The 21941-nt window shown below is 39.9% G+C and overlaps 1 protein-coding gene across 29 annotated transcripts in view; it reads right to left on the bottom strand.

Annotated features, from left to right (window-relative positions):
* Positions 1-21941, bottom strand: part of HELZ (helicase with zinc finger) — a 152661-nt gene that overhangs the window by 35862 nt on the left and 94858 nt on the right. For all 29 annotated transcript variants that reach the window (XM_086355704.1, XM_086355717.1, XM_086355703.1 and 26 more), the window contains 4 exons: positions 16110-16314; positions 9190-9241; positions 8039-8229; positions 6143-6350 (listed from right to left, as the gene is read on the bottom strand). In XM_086355704.1, the coding sequence (XP_086211830.1) occupies positions 6143-6350; positions 8039-8229; positions 9190-9241; positions 16110-16314 (656 nt within the window). The remainder of the gene's footprint in view (positions 1-6142; positions 6351-8038; positions 8230-9189; positions 9242-16109; positions 16315-21941) is intronic.

Genomic DNA, 21941 nt, shown 5'->3' with positions numbered 1-21941 from the left:
GTGTATGCAAGTCAAGAAGCAACAGAACTGGGCATGAAACAACGGACTGGTTCCAAATCAGGAAAGGAGTACATCAAGGCTGTATATTGTCATCCTGCTTATTTAACTTATATGCAGAATACATCATGAGAAATGCTGGACTGGATGAAGCACAAGCAGGAATCAAGATTGCTGGGAGAAATATCAATAATCTCAGATATGCAGATGACACTACCCTTATGGCAGAAGGCAAAGAAGAACTAAACAGCCTCTTGATGAAAGTGAAAGAGGAGAGTCAAAAAGTTGGCTTAAAACTCAACATTCAGAAAAGTAAGATCATGGCATCTGGTCCCATCACTTCATCGCAAATAGATGGGGAAACAATGGAAACAGTGACAGACTTTATTTTCTTTGGGGGGGGGGGGCTCCAAAATCACTGCAGATGGTGATTGCAGCCATGAAATTAAGAGATGCTTGCTCCTTGGAAGAAAAGTTATGACCAACCTAGACAGCATAATAAAAAGCAGAGATATTATTTGCTAACAAAGGTCTGTCTAGTCAAAGTTATGGTTTTTCTTGTAGTCATGTATGGATGTGAAAGTTGGACTATAAAGAAAGCTGAGCACCAAAGAATTGATTCTTTGGAACTGTGGTGTTGGAGAAGACTCTTGAGAGCCCCCTGGACTGCAAGGAGCTCCAACCAGTCAATCCTAAAGGCGATCAGTCCTGGGTGTTCATTGGAAGGACTGATGCTGAAGCTGAAACTCCAATACTTTGGCCACCTCACGCAAAGAGCTGACTCATTTGAAAAGACCCTGATACTGGGATTGACTGAAGGAGGGAGAAGAAGGGGATGACAGAGGATGAGATGGTTGGATGGCATCACCGACTCAATGGACATGAGTTGGAGTAAACTCCGGGAGTTGGTGATGGACAGGGAGGCCTGGCGTGCTGCAGTCTATGGGGTCGCAAAGAGTCAGACACGGCTGATTGACTGAACTGAACTGAACTGAACTGAACTGAATAAATGGGTAGCTGAAATTCCAGAAGAGAAAAAGAGGTGAGACAGAAACAAATTCTAACGAAACAGAAATCAAAGCTTTCCAAATTTGATGAAAACTGTAAACCCACATATCCAAGAAGCTCAACAAACCCCAAACCCAAGAAGCATGGATAAAACTACTCCAAGGAATATTATCCTAATCAAATTACTTAAACTAGTATAAAAAGAAACTCTTAAAAGTAGTTAGAGAAAAAAAGACATGTTATATACAGAAAAACAAAGATAAAGATGACATCAGATTTCTCACTGGAAACAATATAAGCAAGAAAAGGAAAAGATAAAAACTATCAACCAAGATTCTCTACCCTGGAAAAATCTTTCAAAAATGATAGTGAAATAAAAACATTTTCAGACATATAAATGCTGAAAGAAGTCATCACCAACAGGCTTGAAGTACAAGGAGTGTTAAAAGAAGTACTTCAGGCAGAAGAAAACTTATTCAAATAGAAACATGAATATCAAGATTATCAGAAATACAACATGGAGATACAAAAGATTATTTCTCTTATTATTTAAAACACTTTAAAAAGATTCTTGGCTATTTCAATGAAAATAATAACAATGTTTGGGGCTTATAACATATGTAAAAGTAAAATGTATGAAAACAATACTTAAAGGCCAGAAGGGGAAAAACTGAAATATTGTAATGTTCTTTTGCTATACCTGAAGTGATAAAACATAAAACGGAAAGTAAACTGTGGTGAATTAAAGATGAATGCTATTAAGCTTAAAGCAAATACTAAAATAATAAAAAGAGCTAAAGCTAATGATCCAACAAAGGAGATAAAATGGAAACATAAAACATATGCAACTAATTCAAAAGAAGGCAGAATCAAAGGAAAAAGGGAACAAAACCAGACTGGACAAATTTAAGACAGATAGGAAGATGATAAAATAACTCTATCAATAATCACATCAAGTATAAATGTTCTAGATCTGCCAACTAAACAACAGAGATTGTCATATTAGATTTTTTGTAAACTAAAAGAAATACACTTTAAGTATAAAGACACAAACAGATTAAAAACAGAAGTTAAAACAAATACTGTGCTGCTGCTGCTGCTGCTGCTAAGTCACTTCAGTCGTGTCTGACTCTGTGTGACCCCATAGACGGCAGCCCACCAGGCTCCCCCATCCCTGGGATATTCCAGGCAAGAACACTGGAGTGGGTTGCCATTTCCTTCTCCAATGCGTGAAAGTGAAAAGTGAAAGTGAAGTCGTTCAGTCATGTCCGACTGTTGAGACCCCATGGACGGCAGCCTACCAGGCTCCTCCGTCCATGGGATTTTCCAGGCAAGAGTACTGGAGTGGGGTGCCATTGCCTTCTCCGAAATACTGTGCTATCACTTGCCAAAAGAAAGCTGAAGTGTCTGCACTGATCTTCAGCAAAGTAGAGCACAGAGCAAAGAATATTATCAGAGATAAAGAACTCCATTCCATAATGAAAAATGAGTTAATTAATCAAGAGTTGTTGTTGTTCAGTCGCTAAGTCGTGTCTGACTCTTTGTGACCCCATGAACTGTGGCATGCCAGGCTTTCCTGTCCTTCACTATCTCCCTGAGTTTGCTCAAACTCATGTCCAAGAGTATACAATTCTAAATGTTTATGTACCTAACATCAGAAACTTCAAAAATCATCAAGAAAAAATCAAAGGAAAAATAGATAAACACCAAAGGAAAAATATTTGGAGAATTCAACATTCCTCTCTCAATATTCATTTTTAACAGGTAGACAGAAAACCAGCAAAGACAAAGCAGCCTATGAAGCGCCCTGGCCTGCAGCACTGGAGCACTCCACTCTTATCCAATGTGCACGGAGCACTGGAAAGACAGACCGCATCCTGAGCTGTGAAACACATCTCAATAAGCTCAAAAGGATTCAGGTCATGCAAAGTGTGTTACCTTATCACAACTGAATTAAAACTAGAAAGCAGTAAGAGAAAAATACTTAGAAAATCTCTAATAACTCACCTAAATTCACCTTTGTAAATAATCCATGGATCTAATTTTAAGAGAAATCAGAAAGTGTACTGGACTGAATGAAATAAAAATGTAACACTGGGATTCTGCAGGATGCACTACTGGGGAGATACCTGTATCAATCCAGGCCGTCACCTGAACAAAATACGTGCAAGATTTGTAGTTTGAACAAAAACCTTTTTTAAGGCACAAAGTAAGGATCTTAAAGAAGAGAGAGACACTCTGTTCATATATCAGAAAATTAAATATTAAGATGTCAGTTCTCCCCCAAAACTGACCCACAGATTCAACCAATTCTAATCAAAATCCCAGCAGGCTTTCCAGGAGAAACTGATAAGCTGATTCTAAAATGTAGGTGAAAATGCAAAGGACCTGGAATAGAGTCTTCTGAAAAAGAAGAATAAAGTTGGAGGACTCACACTACCTGATTTCAAGACTTTCATAAAGCTATAGCACTCAACAGGAGCATATTTGGCAAAAATAAGCACATGCCCAGCAGAAGACAACACAGCCTTCACACATGTGGTAAACTGACTTTCACAAAGGCACCAGGCGATTTTAACGGAGGAAAGGAGACTGCTCTCAAAAAATGGTGTTAGCTGTTTACAATAGCCAGGACATGGAAGCAACCTAGATGTCCATCAGCAGATGAATGGATAAGAAAGCTGTGGTACATATACACAATGGAGTATTACTCACTTATTAAAAAGAATGCATTTGAATCAGTTCTAATGAGGTGGATGAAACTGGAGCCTATTATACAGAGTGAAGTAAGCCAGAAAGAAAAACACCAGTACAGTATATTAAGGCATATATATGGCATTTAGAAAGGTGATAGCAATGACCCTATATGCAAGACAGCAAAAGAGACAGATGTAGAGAACAGACTGTTGGACTCTGTGGGAGAGGGCGAGGGTGGGATGATTTGAGAGAATAGCACTGAAGCACGTATATTACCATGTGTGAAACAGATCACCAGTCCAGGTTTGATGCATGAGACAGGGTGCTCAGGGCTGGTGCACTGGGATGACCCTGAGGGATGGGATGGAGAGGGAGGTGGGAGGCGGGGTTCAGGATGGGGAACACATGTACACCCATGGCTGATTCATGTTAATGTATGGCAAAAACCACTACAATACTGTAAAGTAATTAGCCCCCAATTAAAATAAATTAATTTTTTAAAAATAAAGAAAAACAAAAAAATGGTGTTAGAACGACTGAGCATACATATATGCAAAACAAAATGATCATAAAGAAAATTTTCAATTCTTACCTCATACCATATATAAAAATTAATTCAAAGTAGACCCTAATAGCAGCTGAAACTATTAAACTTCTAGAAAAAAACACAGAAGGCAAAAAAATTTCAGAAATAATGCCAAAAACATGGCACATAGAAGAAAAAAAAAATGAATAAACTGGACTTCATCAAAAATGGAAACTTCTATTCTTTGAAAGATACTGTTAAGAAAATTAAAAGGCAAGAGACAACCTAGGAGAGAATATTTTCAAAACACACATCTAATTAAAGGTTTTTATCCAGAATGTATAAAGAACTCTTATAACTTAGTAAGACAAGCCAATAAAGAAGTAGACAAAAGATATGAATAGACACTGCATCAAAGACGTACACATAACAAATACGCCCAACGGAGAGATACTCAACATCACTGCTCACCAGGAACGTGCAAAACAATACAGCAATTGGATACTATCAGATATCCATGAGCAAGGGTAAAATTTAAAAAGCTGATGGCACTAAGAACTAAGGAGAACTAAGGAGCAACCAGAAATCTCACACATCGTAGAAATTAAAAATGGTTTTGGTCACTTTAGAAAACAGTATGGCAGTTTGTTACAAAGTTAACAGAAGTGCCAACATAACAGTTCATCCTGGGTATTTACCCAAGAGAAATGAAAATATGTTTGACACATGTTCATGGCAGCTTTACTCATGACAGCCAAAACTCAGAAATAATTAAGGACAGATAAAAACAATTAATGGATAAAGACAGTACAGTTCATCCATACAAGGGACTACTAATCAACAGCAGAAAGGAACAAACAACTGATACAGACAACACAAATCAACCTCAAAAGTTTAAATTAAGCTAAGTGAGCGAGCCCAGACACTATGATTTAATGTACATGACAGACTAAAGACAAAAGTACAGGGACATAAGTCAGAGGAGCAGTCGCCCAGGGCTGGGGCTGGAGGAGGAGACTGACTGCAAAGGAATAAGAGGGTGTCTCTAGGGTAATGTAAAAACTCTGAATGTCGATACTGGTGGTGGTGAACACCTCTATATATGTGTCAAAACACGTCAAATTACATTTTAAAAGGCTGAATTTTACCATGTATAAATTATACCTCAATGAACTAGAGTTTAAAAAATATAGAGGGTAATTTTTCCTTATTTATAAATTCTAGTAGACAAGAGACTAGGATTTACAGAAGAAAAAACTACTGTAAATCAATTATTGCCAGAGTAGTCATTCATGTTTGCTACTAAGTCGCTTCAGTTGTGTCTCTGTGTGACCCCACAGACGGAAGCCCACCAAGCTCTCCCGTCCCTGGGATTCTCCAGGCAAGAATACTGGAGTGGATTGCCATTTCCTTCTCCATGCAAGAAAGTGAAAAGTGCAAGTGAAGTCACTCAGTCATGTCCGACCCTCAGCGACCCCATGGACTTCAGCCTTCCAGGCTCCTCCATCCATGGGATTTTCCAGGCAATAGTACTGGAGTGGGGTGCCATTGCCTTCTCCGAGTCATTTATGTTTAGTATGCTATAAAAATATTTTGCATCAACAAAAATGTTTAACAGGAGAGGGCTTACTGTCTCAGTTTTAAATGATTATCATTTAAAATTATCTAAATACTAACTTTTTTTTCAGAAAATGGATAATATTAATCGTAAGTGACAGGCTTCATGCAAATTATGTATATCTGTGCACATATCTGTGTCTTCTGGAGAGAGGACCCAGGGTTTTTATATTGGATTCCTTCTCAAAGAGGTCTTCTATGAACAAGCTAACAACCATCCTGCTAGAGGAACTTTACATGGTGATACCACTTGGCATGTCATCAACTAATGAGCATGAGAACAATGAAGCAGCTCACCGTTGCGACTTTGCTCATGCTGATCCTTCTCCTGATGCTGATTCTGTGGCTGCCCTATGCTGACAGGTGGGTGGTGCCCAAGGCCATAAGGAATAGGAGACCCACGTCCATGTGTCTGTAAGAGGTTCATGTTGTAGGCCATTGCTGCCTGGTGTGTAATGATTCGAGGATCAACCGCAAACCTGCCCTGGTATCCTGTCCATGGCACCTAGGTTATTACAAGAAACAAAATAATTGCTTTAAGGGCATTTTGGCAGTCAAACTGCTATAGTGCTATTAATTAGGAAAGAGCAAACACACAGAGATGTTAATTCTACCAAACTGAATAACTACAAAACGAATGCTGGTGGTAACAACTGGTAGAATGATGGTTGTATCTTAACTAGCTCTTTGAATCTTTAGTGTGGAAGGGAAAATTGATCATTTCCTGTATACACTAGGTTAGGAAGAAATCAAGGACTTAAAATAGGTATTAACAATTATTTTTTGAGGCATCGAATCATTTTATAGACTTGAATCATTTTCCTTCAATATGAATGTACATATGTAACAGATTACCATGAAAATTGCCTTTTAAAGTCATAACTGTATAGATATATGGTTTAATAAACTTGAATAAAAGAACAGGGAAAAAATTTAAGAAAGAATTCAGTCTAAAGAGTCTCAACCCAAAAAAATATGTATTACTACTCTTTTATATGACTAACCAAATCATTTAAGGTTCATTTACTGTCAGCAAAATTCAAACAGGTCACTAATTTAACTAATGCTTCTGATTAATTAAACTACAGAAACAGAAAATTTCTTTAGGTGTGTCTAAATATATAATTGCTGCATATTAACACAAAAGGAATAAATATGATGACATCTGAGCTACCATCTCTATTATTTGAATCTAACTGTTAAATGCAGACTCTTAGAAATCTTATATAATAAAAGCCTCTGTGACCTAGCGAAATGAAATCTAGATCCTAAGCGACTTACTATTTAAAGCAGATGATGTATAATGTTGCCAGGCTGTCTGGGAAGAAATAACTCAGCTAAAATTCAAAGTCTATGGGGAGTCGACATAAATGAGATACTTCTTATTGACAGTTATCCTCCCTGGCTGCCGTGATTGTGAACTATCATGACCAATACGGCTGAAAAATGCCAGCAGCTATGCATTTTTGCATTTTGGGAGTGTGGACAGGGGTGTCCAAGATCCTTGACAGTGATCACCTCCATTTGAAATTATAGCACTTGTCTTAAATGAAAGAAATATTTTCTAGGCTAAAAATTCCTGAATTTGGAAATATTTGTTTAACAGTAAATTTTTCACTTACCAAAATATTCAAAAATCTTAAAGAAAATAAAAATGAGTTTTACATAAGTTGGAAACCCTCTAAAAATCTAGGCAGTCTTAGAAATGATTTAATAATGTTTTTAAGTACAGGCAGGATTTGCAAGGAAGGCATGGAATTCCTCAGATATGTTTAGATCCAAGGGAGCTAGACTGCTCTGTGCCTTTCTGTCTCCTTCTTAGGGAGCGGTAGTAAATTATAGAAGAATGAAAAGGCAAAAGATAAAATAAAAACATCACTTTACAAAACAAGAGTCCAATTTACTAGCTCTGTTAACTTTTAGCCCAACTTTTCCCAGTAAAAATATTTAAAACAATACAAAGGCTTCTCAATCAAAACATCCAATCTACAGATTTCTTGACAGCCACTGACAATCCAGTAACAAACTGTAAGCAACAATTCACATTTTTGGGGCCATAAGAGCTGCTTTTAAAGAAGCTTACAGGCACTGAAAAGCTGAAAAGAGAGACTGGTAGAACACTATTTGGGTAGGAATTTAGTGAATCCTATTTTATCTCATTCGATAGAGAGTATCTTAAAAACAGCTACTTACAGGTACAGGCACCGACATAACGACATTCCCTCCATAGACAGCAGGTACATAAAGAATACTCGTCCCAGTGTGAGGATCGATTCTTTGAACAGGACTTGGAGATTTCCCCAAATTTGGGTGAGGTCCAAGAGGAGGTGGAGGAGTATATGCTCTGATAGGATTGCCAATAAGCACAGAGGGATTGGGCTGAACTGAAAAACAAATAGAAAAAGGACATAATAGCTCTACATATTGACATAGACAAAAATAATTAAAGTCATCCCACAGCAAAATACATTTCCTAGGTTTGCCATAAGGTATCTTATAATCAAAGAGTTATCAGTGTGGAAGAGTAAAGCATATTAAAAAAACATAATCATTTTACCACATTCACTGAAATTATTTGACTTGAGAGGTACAATGTATTTCTTTTATAAACTTTCTCACAAGGGAAGCCCAAGAATACTGGAGTGGATAGCCTATCCCTTCTCCAGCAGATCTTCCAGACCCAGGAATCCAACCGGGGTCTTCTGCATTGCAGGTGGATTCTTTACCAACTGATCTAGCAGGGAAGCCCTTTTATAAACTAGCGTAATTTTAAATGTCTTGCAAGGAGCTGGAGACATGTCTTTCAAAAGAGACAACCATACATATAACACATAAACATGCACATACAGTAAACATTCTTCTAGAGTAGAAAACAAACACAATTCTTCAGAATAAAGTTCTGACCTGCAACTGTTACACAGTCATGTACAAAATGGTTAAGCAATTATTGTTTTAAAAGCATAATTCTGAAATTTTTAAAAAATTTTTTGTGCTTTTTCTTTGATAATTCTGCAACATTTTGAATCAAATAAACTTTATCTTAAAATGTATAAACAAACATTTGTAAGATATCAATGATATATCAATATTATATCAAAACCTTATACTGCACAGGAGGCTTAAATGTTCATCCTCACAACTTCTAGAGCATGTACCTTGGTGCCCATAAAACCACCCCTTGACAGATATGACATATCAAAGCATTCACAAGAACAGTTGTGTTAAATAAAAGTTGGCTGAGTTCCAACTTTTAGAGGGTCTGCGTGTCCCTCTCCCCATGAAATCTGGGATAAATGTCTTACATCACAAAAACAAGTTTTCATAGGACTAATTCTTCCACTTACCAATTCCATCATTCTGGAAATGATCATTCTGGGTATGATGGAGGCTTTTCCCCTTTACAGAAAAACACAAATGTATAATAATTTAAACATACCTAATATGAAAGAACAATAACCATTTTCCTAGTCCCATGCAAAAGAAATGTACAGAACAACAATTAAAATTTAAAGATTGTGAGTCTGTAATTAACAACCCATAGATGCCTCTGAGCTGAGTTTCTGTTTTAAACACTAAGTCATGGTGCTAGGCCTCAAGTTTCCTCAACTTCAAATTAAGGGTACTTAAAATTCTTTTTTCTTTTTAAACGAATTTTTATGTTAAAAGAAATATGCACAAATATGACTGACACCTAAATTCTATTCCTTTGCAGCTTCTCTATCAATTCTCTATGAATTAGATGAGGATGTACAAGCTCTTTTCGAGGGAAACATATCCGTCTTCAACTCTTGAGGATGAGAGCCTTTAAAATGGTGACGTGGACGTAAATACGCTCTGGGTGTGAGATGCTGTGAGTGTGACTCACGGTGGTCTTACATTGTGAGCGTGACTCACAGTGGCCTTACATTGTGAGCGTGACTCACGGTGGCCTTACATTGTGAGCGTGACTCACGGTGGCCTTACATTGTGAGCGTGACTCACGGTGGCCTTACATTGTGAGCGTGACTCACGGTGGCCTTACATTGTGAGCGTGACTCACGGTGGTCTTACATTGTGAGCGTGACTCACGGTGGTCTTATATGGTCTTATATTGTGAGCGTGACTCACGGTGGCCTTACACTGTGAGCGTGACTCACGGTGGCCTTACACTGTGAGCGTGACTCGCGGTGGCCTTACACTGTGAGCGTGACTCGCGGTGGCCTTACACTGTGAGCGTGACTCGCGGTGGCCTTACACTGTGAGCGTGACTCGCGGTGGCCTTACACTGTGAGCGTGACTCGCGGTGGCCTTACACTGTGAGCGTGACTCGCGGTGGCCTTACACTGTGAGCGTGACTCGCGGTGGCCTTACACTGTGAGCGTGACTCGCGGTGGTCTTACATTGTGAGCGTGACTGTGACTCACGGTGGCCTTACATTGTGAGCGTGATTCACGGTGGCCTTACATTGTGAGCGTGACTCACGGTGGTCTTACATTGTGAGCGTGACTCACGGTGGCCTTACATTGTGAGCGTGACTCACGGTGGCCTTACATTGTGAGCGTGACTCACGGTGGTCTTACATTGTGAGCGTGACTCACGGTGGTCTTACATTGTGAGCGTGACTCACGGTGGTCTTACATTGTGAGCGTGACTCATGGTGGTCTTACATTGTGAGCGTGACTCATGGTGGCCTTACACTGTACAATTTACTGAGTGAACAGGAAAGTACACAGTGTCATAATCTGCTTAAAATAATGTACAAGTTTTCTAGAATGTAATGTGGCAGTGCATGTCAAAAGCATCAGAAATGTGCATACACTTCAACACAGTGATCGCACTGGTAGGGATCTAAATGGCCATCAATAGAAAATTTAATAAAATAAGCAATGGCAGATTCATACAGTGGCATTAAAAATGATGACTCTGGGGCAGAAATAACATTTGAAGAAACAATGGCTGTGCGTGTCTAGACTTTAAAACTTGTTTTTTCTCTTTCCATGGGCTGAACTGAACATACTAAGCCACTGTATAGCACAAGTAAGCACACTATACAACTCACCCTTCAGCCACATGAATTTTTTATTTTGTATATTACACCTGAAAACTCAAGTAGGGGTAATGTCTACAGCAAGAAGAAAAGTTCATTCTTGACTAGAGCAAAGGTCAGTGATGCCTCATTTATCTCCCTATCAGTTAGCACTTTAAATACCCAGATCATCCAGCTGGTTAGAGATGGGTATGCAAGGGCAGCTAAGCTCTAACTCTTAAAAAGTTAAAACAAAAACAAAAACAGTCCAGGAAGAATCACAGTTGGTTCATTAACCAGAGAAGGTTCACAGTAACTGTCATTAGCTATAAAAACAAACAAACAAAAACAAAAAACGAGCTTCTGAGGAAGAGAGAAGTGAAAAGAAAAGCAGGCAGAAGAAAGGAGAGCAAGTGAGCACAAGGAGCGCACAGCAAGGACGGCAGCACAGCGGGAAGATGAGAAGCACAGGCAGTTAGAAGTGAGAACAGGAGCAGCCGCAGGCAGACGCTCGGCAGAAGAAAGGAGAGCCAGTGGCACAGAGTTAAGATTGGTCCAAGAGGTTAACAAACTGTTCAGATTTCTTAGCCGGTAAACCCGTCAACCAGGGGCAACTGTGTAGCACGTGGAGAAACCACAGCAGTGTAGTCAGTGTGGGAAGCAGAGCAGTCCCCCACAGATATGTCCACCTCAATCCCTGGCCCCATGTTATGGGGCAAAGGGGACTCTGCAGATGTAACTAAAGACAATACAGGAAGATTATCCTGGATTATCTGGGGAGACCCAATCTAATCACATGAGCCTTAAAACAAGGGAAATCTCTCCAGCTGGAGTCAGAGATGCGGTAGAAAAGGCAGTAAGGGATGTGGCAGAAGGGGAAGTCAGAGATTCCCAGAGACAGAAGGCTGCATGCACTGCTGACAGCTCTGAGATGCGGGGCCACAGTGGGGAACTGGAGAGAAGTCAGCAGAGGCTAAAAATGGCTCCCAGGTGACAGCCAGCAGAGAGACAGGAACCCCAGTCCTTACAGCCACAAAGACTGGATTCTGCCAACAGCCTGCATGACCTTAGATAAGAGCCCAGCTGACCAACACCTTGATCCTGGCCTCCTGAGGTGCAGAGCCAAGAAACCAACCAAAAGAGCCTGGACATCTGACTCAAAGAAATGTGAGATAGGAAATGCGTGTTGTTTCAAGTCACTTAGTGTGTGCTAACTTGTTACAGCAGCAATAGGAAACCAACACAGAGAGTAATAATAGTCTAGAGTAGACAATACACACCAGCACCGTGGTGCTATGTTGATCACCTGAGTGGAAAAGAAACTTGGAAAGATAACATCCACATCTCAGTGCTGTTGTGATGACTCTGTTGAGGCAGACGATGCATGTAAAGTCTGAAAGGACCTGAATATCTGGGAGTTTATCTGTTTACCTCCTTAATGATTCCCTGAACCTACAACATCTCCTGGCCCAATGAATAGTGCTGAATAAATGGGGGAAAAAAGCAACCTGAGGACTCTCACATTAAAAGACAGCATACTATCTTCAAGCGCACCCGGCACCGGTACTGCTCGCTGCACTTCAGTGTGGTTCAGTGCTGGGAAGCTCGTCCAGCGTATTTAGACCAAGTGTGCAACGGCAGGGCAGTAAGTGTGCGTGGTCTATGCAAAACACACACTGTTTGGTAGCATATGAACAAAATAATAATGCAGCAGTCAGCTGGGACTAACTGTAAAAGTCATTCTATGATGATAATTCCAAACTTTTGTGAATACATCTCAGAAAGTACACATACCTCTGGTAGAAAGATCATAAGTAAATGCAGTTCGTATCATCTATTTTTTGAGGCCTGTTTTTTTTTTAACTCTACCGTTTATTCATTCAATTAATTACTTTTCATTCACTCATTCTTTCATCACTTTCCATTTATTCATTCAACAAATGTCTGTGGGGGCCCACGACATGTCCACCCTGCCTGCTGCTGCTGCTGCTGAGTCACTTCAGTCGTGTCCGACTCCGTGTGACCCCATAGACGGCAGCCCACCAGGCTCCGCCGTCTCTGGGATTTTCCAGGCAAGAACACTGGAGTGGGTTGCCATTTCCTTCTCCAATGCGTGAGAGTGAAAAGGGAAAGGTAGAGGCTAACGGAAGACTAAGACACACACAAGTAGCTGGAGACAGTGAGGAATGCCGCACAAACTACAGTCCAGAAAACAACGCTACAGTCTGCTCAGAAGGTCCATTTCTGAACACTATCCACCCTCTGAATACCTCTCGGAGAGGTACAAATGAACCCTTTCCATTTTAGCAGCTTCTCAACACTGCTCCAGCATGGAGCCTAGGACTAAGCAGACCGAAGACAGGCAAATCAAGTCCTCCATACACACTCTGTAGGCACCTGTGAAACAGACGCTTTCCAACAAATACATGATGCCTGGAGACAGTGAGGCAATGAAAGCTTAGCTAGGACTACCTGCTGCTCCTCACATCTGAAATATTTTGCACCTTCACTAAACCACAGGACCGACATCTCAGTGAGGAGAAAAAAGCGACCTGACTGATAAACAGCTGGAGGCATGCTTTCCTGCCAAAGACGGTCCTGAGGAAGCAGGTCCCAGAGCATGTTCAAGCATCACCCACCCCTGGATGACTTTATCCACATTAAATCTTGCTGTGATTTTAAGTCTTAGCCCAACATTAACAACACTAAGCTTTAACATTTCTTACGCCAAGAACTGTATTAAAAGTTAAACATTAAGGAAACTTGGCGGGGAGGGGAATGACATGGCTTAATGTCATGTTTTCAGAAATAGCATTTTTACTGCAGTGAAGTAAATTCCTCTTCATCAAAAGAGTCTAGCATATGAAATAAATTATCCAAAATTTGTTTCAAAATTCTCCATTGTGTATATGCGGTGGTGGTAGAGTGAGAGAAGTGGGCTGTAGGTGAAACAAAATTAAAGATAAATTGATAGTTAAATGAAGCCAAATGATACGGACTTCCTTATACTATTCTATTTATGTATACGTTTGAAATTTTCTACAATAGAAAGCTAGATTTAAAATAATGATTCCAGTACAAATTCAATCCTCAAAACAATTTAATAGAAATAAAATAAAGTACTGGGGAGTGAAGGGAGAGAGGATGACAAAAGTAACCTTTGGCTCACTGTACCTTAGTTATCTAAAGTCACTATTATTACATATGAACAAGTAACAACTTTAAATAGCCAGGTATATAAACAATTTAGTGAACCACTGTGTTAGTGACAGTAAAATACCAGATGATAACCATTGGATCAATGAAGAAAATTTCCTAAAACGTTAAAAAGAAAAAACTCGGAAAACAGCTACTGTGGCCTTTAATCACACAGTCTTCCTGTTGAAAGAAGAAAGCCACATGGCGCTCTCCTGGACGCATGACAACCTTTATTTACTTATCAGATCCTTACTGAGCGCCCACTCCGTGCGGAGAGGGGCTAGGCGCTAGGTGCCATAAAGAGTACAGAGACTTGGAGTTTTGGCTTCAGGGAGCTTAGAGTTTTAGAAAAGCAAGTGGATTCAATACATATTTTCTTTACCTTTAAGATAAAAACAAAAGCAAACTTCAGGATCTTGCTTAGGGTCAGTACACATCTAGTATCACGGCTTAAATATAGCCACATCTATCATACATTGATTAATGTTAACACTGGTCAATTAAAAATTTATTGTAGTTATGGTATTTTAAGAATGTGCAAAAGGTATAATGTCTTTGCAACATTTTAAATATAAAACAATAAAGTTTAAGGGTTTCTAACTGGGTTTCCACTCTTCACACACTTTAAGCTACTTGGGGCTCCCTGAGAGCTCGCTCTCTCTCATGCCTCTTGCTTTTTGTCTGAGCTCCTTATTGGGCATCACTCACTCATCTTCTAAGCACCTATGATAAACCAGATGCTGTTCTGGGCACAGAGGCTGGAGCAGGAACTAATATAGGCAAAAACGTTTGCCCCCAAGGGAGCTTCTACCCTAAGTTTCTGACACACCTCCCCTCTCTTGCCCTCACTCCGTTCACTCGGTGCTCTCCTAAGCAGTATCTCCATAGTGGGAACTACCCTAAACCTCCATACTTGTGGAACGTACTTCCTCTGACCATCATCCCTCCAACATCTACCACAAGAAGACTGGAGCTAATTTGCTTCTCTAGCACACACTGTAATGGCTGTCACATAGAAGAAACTTAGCTATTTGATAAATAAGTTGATTATTAGTTTGTTCATAGTTTAAACTTTAGAAATCTAGAGGATTCAGTTATGCAAAATGCTTAATCTCCTGGCAACCCCAAATCACTGAAGCATTACTGCACATCAGGTCCATTTCTATTAAACTCAGACAACAGCATATTAACACGGGAAAATCAGTTCTCATCTCAGTTGAATACCTACTCAGCTAAAAGGTTCAAGATATTAAACCAGTAATTACTTCTTACACCTTATGTTTTACGTTTTTAAAATGAAGTCCCAAACTGGCATACTCTCTCAATTCGTGTCAGTAAGTTTAATATCATGCTGATGACTATAAATATACCCCCCAAAACCAGAATAAATACTAAACAGACCACTCTCATAGCTTTCTTTTCTAGATGGTAAGTGCAAGCATTTCTCTTTTTTTAGGCAATCTAGCAAATAAACAGCTGTTTCTGCCCAAAATAACTATAGTTCAAAAGTAGAAATGGCCCTGATTCCCCCACATCCAATCCCAATGCCTGGACTGTTTCTTACAACAAACTCTTAACAACAAACAATTCAAGTTATCTTCAGGAAGTTGGCCAATTTTCTCACACTGTCAAATTCCACTTGAAACTAGCCGATCATCAGTAAGAGATGAGAACTATTTTCTTTATACAAACATTGTTATATTATTCCTTGTAAAAAAATGCTGTAAGAGCATGGTTTTACTACGTGTGACAGTCTTTTAAGCTGCTTTGCTTTATTCATGTCTTGCTAAAGTATGTCTATCAGTAGAGAGGACTGGGAGATTATACTAAACAAAGGACCCAGTCAGGTCCTTGAAAACGTTTTGAGGATGATAATGCCATCAAGTAGCGTGGCTGATCAACACACCGTATTTTCACTTACATGCCCACACTGGACAAGCTCCTTGCAGAAACTGCTGGTTGTCAACCCCAATACTTGAAGTAACCTGAGGCCCAAAACAGCTCTGACACCTCAGTGTGTTCTCTCGCTTTAACCTCTTCGACTTTACTAACGGGCTTTACCTTGGGGGGTGATTGCTGCGGTTTGTTGGTGTTTCCCGCGTGCTGTGCTCTTAGAGCCCGGGGTATAAATTCAGGTGCCAGTGGATTCAACACGTACGTCTTCTTTAGTTCTAAAGCCTCTAGCTGAGCTTTGATCTGTTCAAAAGTGATTCCATGCAGGCTATTGTTTTCATGACACAGGGCAATAAACCGCTCCCAAAATTTCCTACAGAAAAGATTTAGATCAGTTTGCAATTAAAGTGGACAAGATCACAGAAATGACTGTAAGCAACTAAAGATAATTTAGGATCCCCTCTCCCACTCCAACCCCAAACCCTTAGGTCCAATATTCATCTATGATTCAGGTATAATCTTCCCGCCAGATCACAGGACTTTGGAAGTGTGGTTCTGAAGCTCAGTTACGTCTAGTACCGTGGGATATACAAACTCTCAATTCATTCTGGTGGGCCACACAGTCAGTGCTCGACTATGCATACAAACAGGTTTGTTATCCACACAATAGGCAAGGATTTCAGAACTGATAAGAAGTAACTAATTACTACCATACTTATCTTTTAATTAACTGATGCCTGTCACAGCACAGCTTATAATATTAACTAAGTTAAAAGAGTTAAATTATGAAAAATACAGGAAGTTGGAATGCTAATTTTAATGATTATCTCCTAATCAAATTAAAAAATACTAATGGAGAAAAATACATTCAAAATTGTTCCAGTCGTACACTGTTGTCCTAAAGTTTTGAAAACTGATCTCCAAATAGTAAAAATATTACATATATATTACAAAAGACAACATATAAAAAGTTTAAAGATTTTAAATGATTATTATAAATATGCATCAGTTCACTCCAGTTCAGTCAGTCGTGTCTGACTCTTTGCGACCCCATGGACTGCAGCACGCCAGGCCTCCCTGTCCATCAATAACTCCTGGAATTTACCCAAACTCATGCCCACTGAGTCGGTGATGCTATCCAACCATCTCATTCTCCGTCGTCCCCTTCTCCTCCTGCCTTCAATCCTTCCCAGCATCAGGATCTTTTCAAATGAGTCAGTTCTTCGCATCAGGTGGCCAAAGTACTGGAGTTTTCAGCTTCAACATCAGTCCTTCCAATGAACATTCAGGACGGATTTCCTTTAGGATGGATTGGTTGGATCTTGCAGTCCAAGAGACTCTCAAGAGTCTTCTCCAACACCACAGTTCAAAAGCATCAATTCTTTGGTGCTCAGCTTTCTTTAAATATACATACCTATTTTTAATATGAGGTTCACATAATGTTTTATTATGTTATGAAAGCTGTGTGATATGATTTCTTCCCAAGTTGGTATCCTTGTGTCCAGGTGGACAGCAGGTAATCAAAATGGCTTCAAGAAGCATAAATACAAAGCTGTATATCACAAAAGTCAGTATATGAATGGGAGTGGAGTTAAAGTATTTATAAAACTGCAGATATTAATTTCAAACTATGTTTCTCTTACATACGCTTTTTTTAATTTTTTAAAGATGAGTTTAAGAAATAAGTAGAGAAAAAATTTCAGGCCTCCACGTCAACAGGAAAAGTAAAAATGCTGCAAGATAATACATACGTTGAAGAAAACTCTTGAGAACCCTTGGACTGCAAGGAGATCAGACCAGTCAATCCTAAAGGAAATCAGTCCTGAATTGTCATTGGAAGGACTGATGATGAAGCTCCAATACTTTGGCCACCTGAGGCGAAGAGCTGACTCATTAGAAAAGACCCTGATGCTGGGAAAGATTGAGGGTGGGAGGAGAAGGGGACGACAGAGGATGAGATGGTTGGATGGCATCACCATCCAACCATCAATGGACGTGAGTGAGCAAACTCCGGGATTTGGTGATGGACAGGGAAGCCTGGGGTGCTGCTGTCCACCGGGTCACAAAGAGTCAGACACGACTGAGCAACTGAATTGAACTGAGCTGAGTAAGTATGTATTTCTGACAATAAGACATAAAGGCTAACAAGATGGTTACTGAGCCACTGAAAGTGTGTGTCTCTAAGAAATGCTCTTTTATTCTTAAGAACCTTTCCACAGGAATCAAGTTTTTATTTTCATAGTCTGATGGCAAAGGGAAGATGGTTGTCAACATAGCACTCAGGATCTAAAAATCCATGAAGTCTCTACTCTTTTGATAAAATCCCACAATGTTCAACTGCATTAACATTTATCAACACATTCCACTACATGCTGTATTAAAAAGGAATTTTTTTTTGGTCTAATTGATAAAGTAACAATTTCATAGAGTGACATTTCATATTCATGTGAACTTAAAGACACAGCAAAACAAGGAGAGAGTGGACTGACTTTACTATAGCCCAGTTTTTAATATTAAATTCTTGTATTTCATTCCCAGCTTACATAGCCAAAATGCTAGAACTTTTTCTATTTCAAGCTCCTTTTTAAACTCCATACCCTGCCCCTATACTCCTCTCACCGACCTCAATGCACTGAGTGAAGTCCAGTGAAGCGGAACCGTGAACCAGCCTCGCGCCACGAGAAGCCGGTAGCTTCCTGACAAGGCTCTGTCTGTAACAGAGGTTCCCAACCTTTGGGGCACCAGGGGCCAGTTTCATGGAAGACAAATTTTCCACGGACAGAGACGGGGGAAGGGGATGGTTTAGGGATGATTCAAGCACAGGGCTGAGCTCCTTTGAGAATCCAAAGCTGCTGCTGATCTGACAGGATGCGGAGCTAGGGGGTAACGTGAGCACAGGGAAAGGCTGTCCACAGGCATGGAGCTTGCCTGCCTTGCTCTCCTCCTGGGGTACAGCCCGCTCTGTGGCCCAGGGGCTGAGAAACCCTGGTCTGTACGATCCCAGGGATCTCAAGGTATGGATTTCAAGTTAAAGGACACCATTTCAGAAGTAACACTGACCACTGGCTATAAGCTCATCAAGCTAAAACAACTCCAAAAGCAGCCTGGAATCTCCCTCTTAAACTTCACTGTCTCCTGATTGCCCTGGGGAGGTCAAGTACAAGGGTTCCAGATCTAGCCTGCCTGGGCCTCAGTCAAGGCTCAGTCAGCTGGGCAAGTTATTTAACCTCTCCTCCTACCTCAGTCCCCTCATGTGTAAAACAGGGCACCAACAGTATCATTATTATATTTTATTACTTAATAAAAATGCTTTATTTCTCCACTTTTAAACCTTGAGAGAAACGTATTTTTTCCTTCAAAAATTCTTACAGCCAGAAAGATTCCTTTCTCTCTGTGAAGGCTCTTTCACAGACTATTTCACTGTTCTTGAACTCAGAACTTTAATGCAATACTGGTGGCTCAGACGGTAAAGCGTCTGTCTACAACGAGGGAGACCCGGGTTTGATCCCTGGGTTGGGAAGATCCCCTAGAGAAGGAAATGGCAATCCACTCCAGGATTATTGCCTGGAAAATCCCATGGACAGAGGAGCCTGGTAGGCTACAGTCCATGGGGACGCAAAGAGTCGGACACGACTGAGCGACTTCACTTTCACACATGGTATTATGAGGCATTTCAGAACACCTAACTCAAAGATCACTTGAGAAATTCAACACTCAGACTGAAAAATTTACCACTAGGTTATTTAAATGCTTCATCAATTCTCAGCCACTCCATAAAATGTTAACATGTTATGTAATGTTGGTTAGAGAACACAAGTGTGTCTCTACGAGAAAACAAAACCTTACTGTCACTCAGTACATGAATACAAAGTCTGCTTTTAGTTTCACGCCAACCTTGCTTCTAGGATCATGGATAAAACACTGAAAATTCATTTGGTATCCTTATTTCACACAGAGAGAGGGTGTGTGTGCACACACACATATACACACGTCTCCACGTCTGTGAAATACGTTTATATCTTATAGAGTACATGAAGTGAAGTGAAGTGAAGTCGCTCAGTCGTGTCCGACTCTTTTCAACCCTGTGGACTGTAGCCCACCAGGCTGCTCTGTCCATGGGATTCTCCAGGCAAGAAAACTGGAGTGGGTTGCCATTTCCTTCTCCAGGGGATCTTCCCAACCCAGGGATCGAACCCAGGTCTCCCACATTGCAGGCAGATGCTTTAACCTCTGAGCCACCAGGGAAGCCCTATAGAGTAGATGGAATTCACTAATAAATTCACTTCAAAAGAAGATCTTTTCCAAACATGCTTGTTTGGAGAAAATGTACAATCCCCCCCAGCCCACCCCCACCCACTCCCTCCCCACCGGCCCCCTCTGCCTCTCCCTCTTCAGGACGCTTTTATCCACACATGCACCACTTCCTGGGAGAGGCAAGGTAACTCAGCAAAAAGAGTGTGGGTTTTGAAGTCAATGTGACATCTATTTGAATGAGCTATGTGGCCCTGGGCAGAAACTGAAGCTCTACTTCAGGCTGCCCATTTAGAATGCAAATAAAATACCCACAATTGCAGGGTTATTGCGATGACTGAAGAGGCTGAGTGTGCAAAGCACTTGACCCAGCACCTGGCACTGAGAAAGCTGTCAATAAACAGCAGTTACTATACTAAATACTTGCTGGTTTGGCGAGGAGGAGAAGGGAAAGTTCCCCACATTCATTTAGAGTTAACAGGAAAATTTTGTTTAAAAATACTTTACAACAAATAAAGATTATATAACTGGCTGCCTTCTAAACCGATATACTATACACAGTAATTATTCCTAAAAACTTGATCAGTATTTGGAAGTATCACATTAGTTTTGTATAAATATCATATGAGGGATGAGTGAGACAGCCTGACCGCCTCAAACCACAAAGAACCTACACCTTCATCACTACAGCACCCAAGAACCATGATATGTTCTCCAGGGTCACTTGTATTTTGAGATTAATTTAATTCCTAATTAAATTAAATTAAACTGGAAAGAGTGAAGCATAAATATCCATATGCCTCAACTATCAGCACTTGGGTTATACAGTTCACTAAACTGTTCACATGACACAGACAATCAGCATTCCCATTCAGCTACAGGGCGTGTCATTTTCTCTCCCTGCACAGTGTACTGACTTCTTTGAAAATATTTTACCCAGCTTATACATTAATGTGAGGTCCTCGACACACTCCAACTGAGTAGTAAGAAATAAACAACCAATAGACCTGGCTTCAAGTTAAAAATTAGCCTGACAGCATGGCCTCGAAGAATTCTGAGGAATAAAAAATAATTTTTTTAAATGCAAAATTTAAGATATTTTACAACAGAATTGTTTAGCTATATAAAACAAACCATGGACCATTCAAATTTTATTTCCTTAAAAATAAAAGGTTATTGTTCATAATGTAGCCATAAATTAAACTCTGCCTGACTCCATTGTTAATGGCTTTCCCCTATAAAGTATATTAACTTCGTTTGGAGTCTAATATACACAGCTTACTCGTAAATTAAAGGTCCCAAACTGTCTCCCTTCCCCAAAAGTACTTTTTTCCTGCTGAGACAGGAAAACAGATAATAAACTGCTGCTCTATCTGTCCTCCAACAAACGACTTGGTCTAAAAGGGCCACTTTCTAACAGCTTGTCTACTTCAACATATCAAGAAGTAACTACCCAAGGTATATTTGAGGTCATTCTACTTTTCTGAACTCACTTTGACAGGTACTACAATACTTCTAAAATTTTAAGTAATCTCTAGTACATTTTGTCCTTTTTCATTAAGAATCATCTAAATTTCTGTCCATTTTTTTTTTGCTAACACAGTCTTTCAACACTGCATAGGCCAAGTCTCACATTACAGGTTTCATACAGTTAAAATTCCTATTAACTAGTATAAAACATAAGTGTACAAGGAGAAACTTTTTATCAGTTCAGTTCAGTTGCTCAGTCGTGTCCAACTCTTTGCAACC

This window comes from Bos grunniens, chromosome 19 (genome assembly GCF_055505025.1).
Source record: "Bos grunniens cultivar Pamir isolate PY7600 chromosome 19, Bosgru_T2T1.0, whole genome shotgun sequence".
In the NCBI taxonomy this organism is placed as follows: Eukaryota; Metazoa; Chordata; class Mammalia; order Artiodactyla; family Bovidae; genus Bos; species Bos grunniens.
Note: the sequence above shows the minus strand (reverse complement) of the source record. Positions and strands in the feature narration are given on the sequence as shown.